Below are 9,875 nucleotides of genomic sequence, written 5' to 3'. Positions count from 1 at the left end.
CCCTTATATACACTTACTTCTATATATGACATGAATAATCAATTGAAAGCTCAGAATGTCCCCCTAGTGGCTTTCTTAGTCATTTTAAGTCTTAGGACATCATATCTTCTTTCAAACCATGATTTCAAGGAGGTAGGTTATGTCTTTAGTCTGCTCAAAATTATATATATAATTTTAGACCCAAATACAGCTTAGTTACTTCGCTTGATAAATTATAGTGGAATCCTATAGTACTGGTATAGTAAGTTATGATTTTTTGGTTATTCAACTGTATATATATAAACCCTAAAAAAAATCATTTCATTTCATATCCTCCATATGCAAAATTTTTAAAGGCTTAGCAACCTACATCAAGCAGCAACCAAGTACAAAGGTCATAACCAGAATAGATAATTGTTTGCTTTACTTCTTTAGTTACTGTTCTATGTTTTAAGAAAAATAAGTTTAAGAACTTATTTCAAAATAGCAATCATTTATATACATATATAAAGTATAATAATTAAAATGTGACCGTATTTTACAAAATACTAGTCTACTAAAACACAGCCAAGACAGGTTACTTTGTACAGACCAATGGTCACCTGTACGTTATTTGATACAGTAACACGAGTGCATGTGAGCCGCATCATTGTAACTTCCGTACTGTTAGCCAGGCATGGCTGAAAGGTCATCATAATAGAAATAATAAATATATACAAATGTATAATGTTATGAGATTTAGTCTAAATATTTATGTTTTTGTCTTATAATTTGTTGTCATTCTAGAATGAAAGAAGCATAATTTATATTTATTTCCAAATTTTTCTGATGAATAAAAGTATTTTTTAATCTTAAAATGAAATTACTTTGCATGTTGGATAGGCAACAAGCAAAAAGAGAAAAAAAGAGCACGAGAAAAATAAAAAAATTGACAATTTGTGTATGAAAGCATTGTACTGTTTACTGATAATTTGTCAAATTTCATTAACATATGTTTACTTATTTACCATATTTACAATAAACTTATTGGTGAATGGCTTCCATTTTTTATAGAGCAAAAATTGAAATGACATTGTAGTTGGATCAACTCTTTCAGCACAGACTTGGTCCCTGGGGCCAACCTCGTAACCATTTTGTGCTTGATATGGTTTTCATGATATAACTTCTTTCAACATTTGAATCACTTTACCAATTAACAGTTCCACTGTTTACAACAGAAATCAAAATGTTAATTAATACCAACAGTTTTTACACCTGGTTTTATTTTCTTTTTTCTCCCAAATGGTGCATCCCACCGGCATAAGTAAAACAGCATGGTTGAATAAATATTTTTCCTTGGCTTTTTTTTTCCCCCATTATGAATTCCCTAAAAAAGATATTTTAATAGTCCTTTACAGAAGTAAAAGACTGAGTAATGATATAAGCTTACCTCCCTGGTCCATGAGTAACAATTCCCAACTGCTAAAGATTCTAACAAAGGAAGTTTCTCAATGAATTGAAAATATTCACTTGGTACACCAACAAAAGTAGTAAGGTGCTGCAAAGGGAAAAAAAACAAACAGATTCAAAAGATCTGAAGAGAAAAAATGGACAAATATAATAAAACAAAATGAAAAACTTCAAATATCTTTGTGAAATTACAAAAGATAATAAAGCTAGGCATTGTTTTCTATATTCACTACAAGTTTTGAAACCTAAAGATGTGAAAATGATCAATATATTATGGTGTTTTATGTGTACATAATTTCAAAATATGCCAAGTATTGTAAATCTGGTTTAATCCTGAAACAATGAACAACAGTACACCTTAAGAGTGTTTTTTAATCTAAACTAACCAGGTATTATGTGAATCTTTGAAACCATAAAATGCCAGTTTATCTTTATAATGATAAAAAAAATGAAACTTTTCTTATAATTAATACTTAAAACTGTTGGCTCTTTGTAATTATGTAATTGTGCAATGTTTTTTTGTTTTAAAGATTTGTTACTGTTTTATGTTCTTTCAGAATGTTTTACTTTTGAAGTAAAATGGCCAGATGTTGTCTTATGTTATAAAGCTCAATAAAGAACCTATACCCACCAAGTGTCGAAGCATGGTTAGATTTTCCAAAGACTGCAATCCTCCACTGGATATTACTGAAGGAAGCCTAAGTCCTCCTCCACCTCTTATCCAGAGAGAATTCAAATAGCTAAGTCGCCCAATTCTGCTGATGTCAACTTTACATAATGTTGTCCTGAAAAGTGTTAGAATTTGTTGAAATTTCTCATGTAATTAACAAGTTGAAAACAAATTAACATAGTTAAAAATGGGGTAAAATGTAAAGATATTTGCATTAATATGAAGCTTGTTTTGGAAATAGTCTGTTTTGTGATAAAAGTGAGTAATTAAAAATACTTAGCCCTTAATGTTTGAAAAAAAAAAATCTTTCCTGTTATGTATTTTCATATGCAAGAAATAAAATTATAAATAACACAGTTTATGTTTGCCCAGTACTTACGATCAACACAAGTAAAATTAAGATACAGAAGATAACACCCACGTGTGCATTCTTCATTAAATCACAAAAAAATAATTAATATCTGTTGCAAAACTATAAATTAATTAATTATTTTAAAAAATCTTGATTTATAACTTTTCCAGTCTCTAGATAATAAAGAGATGTTTCTGATTGGTTCTATTCATTTTAAAAATTAAAGTTGATTTCAAAATGAGTTATTAATATGATTCAATTAATACCTGACTTTCAATGCAGTAGATAACAATGTCATTTATCTTCATTCATGTTCTAAAATACTGCACCATTTTTGGTATAACATTCAAAAAGTATAGCTGAATAATAAATTTTCTTATTAAAAACACATAGCAAACAAAGCACATGTACAAATGAAAAAAGAAAGCACAAACCACCACCTTTTGGATAAATTTTATCTGCCCCAAAATGTGACACATGTTTCTGTCCTCTCATTTTACAGTCTTTATAAGCTAACCACTAAGCTACTAGGTTAAGCCTATCCATGTTAACCATTAGTAAATTCCCCCCTCCTCCCCATAATTAAATGTTTTATCATGTAGGGCTGACTTTCCTAATAATTTCAAATGTAACATGTCTCTAAGTTCCTAATTTACTTGTTTCCATACATTTCAGCTTCTGTGTAAAAAAATGCCAGAGAGATATGTAGTGGAAAAGTGTAGGAAAACTTAGTGCGCATGATTTCTTTTATGAGATGTGGATTAAAGTAATCGACATGCAGGATCATCTTGCATGAAAACAGAAACAGTGTGGTGGCACAGACTATATTTTCAATAAATGGTTTTCATTTCCATATTTTGATCCCTTAGTTTATTTTACCAGATATCAATGTATACGTTGATTCCATTTGTTGATCGAATATAGTCATAAAGTAAAATTTTCTTCAATATAAATGCATTTATTTTTTCTAGCTGATATGCTGATTTAAAACTGTCACCAATAAAACAGATGAACATTCAGTTTACATATAGAGTTTGGGTTACTGTATTTAATCATCTAATGTTTGTCTCTTTTCATCTGTATTTATATATCTCATTCTTGTCTGTAGTGAGAAGTCTTTTTCTAAACAGAGAGTAAATTAAGTTTGTTTCAGCCAGTACTTTTAACAAATTATTATTAAAACTTGAATTAGAAAACATGTTACATACATCCTTGCATTAAACTAAATTAAAATTTTTTAGATGAGTTGCATAATGGAAAATATTTATTCAATTAATTTCACCGATTGTTTATTGAGTCTCTTCTAGTCTTGTTACACCCAATTACATACTAACCAAACCTGACTGGTTTATATAGCTTCTAATGCTTCCTGTTGGTATACTGATGTCAACGCTTAGTTGGAGATATACCATGGAAAAGCACCAAAGACAACACAGACCAGGAAAAAAAAACTCAATGAACAACAGAAAAGTTCAAATCTCTTTATAATTTAGTTAAAAAACAACAGTCAATGTGGGGTAATTTAAACTTGCCAAGTAATACAATATTGGTGGGTATCTTTTTAAACATGTGTCAATAGTCTACTTACAAACTAACCTATAATAGTGCTGGAGTACACAAATTACACTGGCCAACAAGTCACTTTCATCAGATATAATTCTAGGTGGACTAGATAGCTCTTGGAACACTGATTCCAAATCTGTGTTTGGTTTTCCTCTAGCACATGAGATTGATCAAATTTGAAAGGCTATTGCCTTATTGAATATAATTTCAGTTGTTCTACATTTCTTTTTTTATAAATTTAACCAAGTGTATTGTGTGTAACGTTTATGGGAATGATACTGAAAAATGAATAAAGTTGTAACATTAACTAGTCTGATTATTACCTAAATTGTGCTGAAATTAACACCAGTCATATTTTGATAACTAGATGTGCAAGAAGAAAACTGAAAAGAGCAATGTAATCAGCATGCAAAGCTGATCTAGAAAGGTATGTTTACATCTTTGATGTAATTGTACATGAGATAATTAACAGAACTAAATGATACTTAAATAAAGATGAAAAAATTGTGCTAAAATCAAAGCACAAAAGTTGAATCACCAAGTTTACTCCTTCAAATTGTGTGTGTGTAAACTACATAAACCATATTCTCTAAAGCTACTTCAAGTTCTATAAGAAAGGTCTACACTCTGCCATAGTCAAAGATCAAAAGCCTTGTACAATGATGACAAAATACCTATCAGTTTGTTTCAAGAAAACATGGATTCATTGCTGCATCTTGCACTGGCTAGAGGCATCTATTACCTCATAACAGCTCTTACAATTTATATGCAGAGCAGAATATGAATAAGTCAGAAAACCAAAAGAAAAACTGACACAAGTTTGGCTATGAAACAAATAAAGGCCATTATTAATAAAAACATAAACTTATGATGCCCGCAGTCTTGTCTGGCATTTTCATATGTAATGGTGACTCAAAAGAGAATGCTGGATCAGTACACTATATGTGCATCAAGGCAACTCTTGGAGCTATATTCAATACCAGAGCTTTCCAAAATGTCACGTGTATCAAATTCTGCATTGCCCCCTCCTCTAAGTTAATGTGTAAGTTTGTTCACAATTATCTAATTTTTCAGAGTTCTCAGTTCAGATGCAGTCGCTCATATTAGTAACTCGACTTTTCCCTTCTCTAGTGTACATAGTAAAGAGGCAATTATCTGTGTTTTCTTACAAGAATGATAACTGGTAACATAGTGAGATAGTCAATAAATTTCCTTTTCTGTGAATCAGATAGTAAGTAGGGGCTGCAATGCTCTTAGAACGCTGTGGACGAACGTGTCGCTTTCATTATGGAGATGTGTAGGCTTGATTTTGTTTATGTTTGTACATAAAGCCAGGCTTGCCATTAGTAAGTAAAACTTTCCAAAATATAGTAAGAACTACTGCTTTTAGTGACTTTATTTGAACTTTAGCAGAATGTTTTTTTTTTACTAGACTTTGTAGTAGAACAATTTTAGCATATAGCAGGCTCTGGTATTTAAGGGAATCAGAGTTTGTTTATTTTTTGGTGAACGATAACAATTTTGATTGAATTTTACTTTATTCTAACTCAACTTGTTGGGTTTTTATTTTAGTTTGCTTTTAAATTTTACTTTTTGTATAGCTTACAAGGAGGGAATGAGCACACTAAACTGATCGGAGAAACTTTAAAGGTTTTCCACACATTTCTTGCCAGTTCAACATATCCATTAAAAACACTTGCTCTAATGTTTTGAATTGTGTTTATTTTGTTGTTTCAGTGTGTGATAAAGATTTGTACATTTGTGTATATCTCCTCCTGTATAACAAACCTGGTCAGTTTGGAAAAACACCCCCTGACTTAGTATCCTTGAGCCTCCAGTTGGTAAATCCTAACCATCTACTTTGAGATAAATCAGCAAACTGGAAAATATCATAAGTCACTCACATTAGGAAACCAATCGCATATTTCAAAAAGGATAAACCAGTGTCCAGTATCTGCATATATGTTTACAGTAGTATGCCCGACATTAAAAATAAATAATCAAACATGTCTAAAATACAAACCGAGTAAAGAAATAAACCTCCAGTCCAGTCTAAGAGTAAGTTTAAGTCAAACACATCCTGTTCAAGTGGCTTTTCTCATTATAGGAAACCCAAATGAAAATGTAAAATTACCTGAACATATGATAATGTTTACATTCACATCTAACCTTTGCCTCATATTCTTATTCTGACCAGAAACAAAATCAAGTCATACTTCCTACAAACAAAATCCCCACCACCTGCTACAGTGAAGGCAGAATGCCACAGAAAGTGCTAAAATTAGGATAAAGAGATGTCTTTGAAAAAAAGCATGCTGATTTTATATTAAATAAACAAAAGAACATGTTTATATGGAAATTACGCTTTAACAAAATTTATGACTGAATAAATTGTCATTATTTTAATACATATTCATCATAAACAATGAGCTCAAATCAGAGTTTAAAAAACTAACCACAGGACATACTAAACTTTAAGAACATCATTAGCTGAAAATATAAAAACATAATAATAATTATGAACTTAGATGAAGTTTATATTTTCCACAAAGAAGAAAATTAACCTCACATCATTGGATGCCACCACATAATACCAACAGTCTTGTAAATATTTATTATAACCTTACATGTGTGTATAGTAATGTGTAAGTATGAGAAAATGCAGTATCAGATGCTCTGTGAAAGAACTGTTACTCCAATTGACACAAAACACACACATTTTCAGTTATCCTCTCATGTAACATGCAGAAATTCTGACTTTCAGAATTGCTGGCTCGTTATGTTAAGCAAAATACACGGGTTTTGTCATTATCATAAATTAACTCTATTGGTATAGTAATTTAGTTTAATTTTTAAAGTCTAATATGTTTAACAATGTCTAGCATTATCCAAGTTTTGTTTAACTGCAATCCATGAAAATGACTGAAATAAATGAGATCAGCTTTCAAGCCTTAAACGCAAAGATGTGAATGAAGAAAAAAAAGTACAACCTTATCTCAAACACAGGTTCTTCTTTAGATGTAAAGAAACCGTACGTTATCTAAATTGTGTTCTGGTAAAAGTATTATAAGAGAAATTAAGTTCACATGTGAGTAGCAGTTCCCAATGTGAAACATCAAACACAAATACAGATTCTGACTGACAGTTAAACCTTATACAAGTGAAAAAGTTCAATGCTAGTAATTTGTAATGTTTAAACAGTAACTGGCTGAACTCATTTTTATCGTCATACTTTCAATCCTTACACGTTCAAAATGTGTCAACGTTACTGCATACAAAGAAAATTAACTCATGAAAGTAATCTGGAAAAAGTCCTCTAAGTTATTGTATCTTACACATTGGTGATAATTTCTAATATATTTTGTCACTTAAAACAGGATAGAAAAATTGTAAAAAGTAGTATAATTATCTGTATTGTACTTGGTAGTTTAGGTATTTAAATTATAATGACAATTTCTACTTCTGTTATAAACATACTATACAATAATTAAGGTTCAATCTTATACATGTCATTTTATGTCGGTTTGTCAAAATGCACTTAAACTTAATTTCAGCTTAGTCATTACAAGTTCCAATATGACAAATGGCTTACCAAGTTGATGGTCCTGTAACTTCTGTGACACATTCAACATTTAGAGATCTTAGCTGAGTCAGCGTGTCAGCAACAGCAGGTAGAACATCTGGTATCACTTCCCCAAAAGACAGATTTTGCAAATTCCTCAGGTGTCCCAAAATATTAATGAAGTGGCCCCAGAAAGTTGCATGATCATCTAAATGTTTAATGTTTCTTAAATCCTAACAGAAAGAAAATTTTTTTTTGTGTATACAATGGTTGCCTTTTGTTTCAATGTTTAAAACAAAGAAGACAAAGAAATATTGAATGGATCAGTACAGAAGTTTGTGTACATCTGAAACACTGAATAGTGAGGTGGTAACATTATTCAAATACTTACAAAAATACCTTTATTTCTAACCCAGTTTGTACACTTGCTTTAATGATTCCTTTTGGACAAGGCACTGCAGCAAGCGTATCCTCAATTTTTTTTCATGACAGACATACTGTTAAATAAACACCTACACACACACACACACATAGTAAAACCACACTAATAGACACAAGCATATATCTAATTACAGACAATAAACACAGAGCATGTTGACAGGCTCACAGATAGTTTGAATAACAAAAAAGCCAAAATAAGAGGTTTCAAATTAATCATATTCATTCCTACATTTAATATAACATTAGGCTTAAGTTTCACTTCATCCCATCAATTAAAAGCTCACTTGTTGTAGCAAAGCTATGATTCTACTAAACCAGGCATACCCTGCCACAGTTAGGTAATAAAATATCGACAAATGAGGATAAGCTTATTTACGTCAGTTATATAACAACAGTTTGATATACTGTACAACAATATCAAGAGAGATATAATGCCTAGGTCTATGTATAATTAGGGTTATTGCAAAAGAATCTCTTCACATACATATATTTCACATTTTTTCTTTCACTTTTAAATATAGTTTTGTTTATTTCACCAAATAAAAAATATTTTTCATTCACAGTTATCAAATGTCTAATGTTTCAAAATCCGATATCATGTTATGCATATTGGAGTCACACTTTTTACATTTCACTGCACTTCAAAATCTAAATTTACAACTAATAACATGGAACAAAAATAATTTAAAAATTCGATGAACTTAAAAAAAGTATATCAATCAAAATAAGAAACAAACTTTACCAGAGAAACAGTGTTGAATCTTTCTAAAGCATTGGCACAGAGAACCCAATCGGTTAAAGTGAGATCTCGCAAGCACACGTGTTTCCACTGAAATCAGATTCAACATATAATTACTTTATAACTCCTAAAATCTGATGCACTTAAGATGAACATGCTTAAGACAAACTATTCAAATATTCTTATTTCAATTTTTATATTTCTATCTTATTCAGTAAGTAAACAAAAGTTTTGAAAATAAATCTTGAATAAAACAGCAACTTCACTCATACTAAATGACATTTAATTCTAGTGCTTTGATCCAAACTTTCCCCTGAAAATGAACTATTAAAAAGTATTAACATACTGTCATGACAAAAAAGACTGTTTAGTTTAGATATTATTGATTAATATATTTTTGAATTAATATACAATGAAGTCGAGAATAAAGAATGCGGACAGACGATTAAGTGATAAAGATATAGTGTGAGATGAGAGGGAACAGCAGACAGATAATAGCAGAATAAAGTAAAGTTACAAAAGGAAAGGTTCGGCATGAAGTTAACTACCGTAGAAGTGATAAACCTAATGATTGACACAGGCCTAACATTTAATATGTTAGAGTAAGACTAACAGCAGAAACATAGATAAGAAAAATAATTTATTCCGTCATTGCGTGGTTCTAAAGTAATTGAATCAGCCTGAGTGCACTTTAATAAAAGGAACAGATGATATTCAGAAGAAAGAAGACCAAATGATTACGGTAACTCATGCCACGACTGTAAGTGAATCACACATGGAATACCAGTGCGATAGTAATAGAGAAGATACTTTGGCTTGTCAACTAAAATTCTAAAGTAATTGAATTGGCCTGAGTGGACTTTTGACAAGAAGAAGAGAACTATATAGTGTTTATGATATGTCTATAATCTCTATAGCGTAAAGAATTTGTTGTACATACGTTTAACCAGTTCAAATGTGTATATATATATATATATATATATATACACTATTTATTTAGAAACAAGTGGAGTGAGAGCTGTTCGTTTATTCTTGAACTTATCGCCAACAAGTCACAGACACCTACTATGGAAGAATCCTAAGCCAACAACAACACAGTATATATTATACTATTAAGATA

At 30.6% G+C, this 9,875-nt stretch overlaps 1 protein-coding gene across 1 annotated transcript in view; it reads right to left on the bottom strand.

Moving 5' to 3' along the window:
• LOC106457146 overlaps nucleotides 1-9,875 on the bottom strand; it is a 68,438-nt gene that overhangs the window by 9,439 nt on the left and 49,124 nt on the right. Inside the window, exons 11-14 of the mRNA XM_013916534.2 lie at nucleotides 8,759-8,845; nucleotides 7,606-7,808; nucleotides 2,060-2,213; nucleotides 1,409-1,516 (exon numbers count right to left, since the gene is read on the bottom strand). Of these exons, the coding sequence (XP_013771988.2) occupies nucleotides 1,409-1,516; nucleotides 2,060-2,213; nucleotides 7,606-7,808; nucleotides 8,759-8,845 (552 nt within the window). The remainder of the gene's footprint in view (nucleotides 1-1,408; nucleotides 1,517-2,059; nucleotides 2,214-7,605; nucleotides 7,809-8,758; nucleotides 8,846-9,875) is intronic.

The sequence above is a fragment of the Limulus polyphemus genome, unplaced genomic scaffold (assembly GCF_000517525.1).
Source record: "Limulus polyphemus unplaced genomic scaffold, Limulus_polyphemus-2.1.2 Scaffold295, whole genome shotgun sequence".
NCBI classification, from domain to species: Eukaryota; Metazoa; Arthropoda; class Merostomata; order Xiphosura; family Limulidae; genus Limulus; species Limulus polyphemus.
Note: the sequence above shows the minus strand (reverse complement) of the source record. Positions and strands in the feature narration are given on the sequence as shown.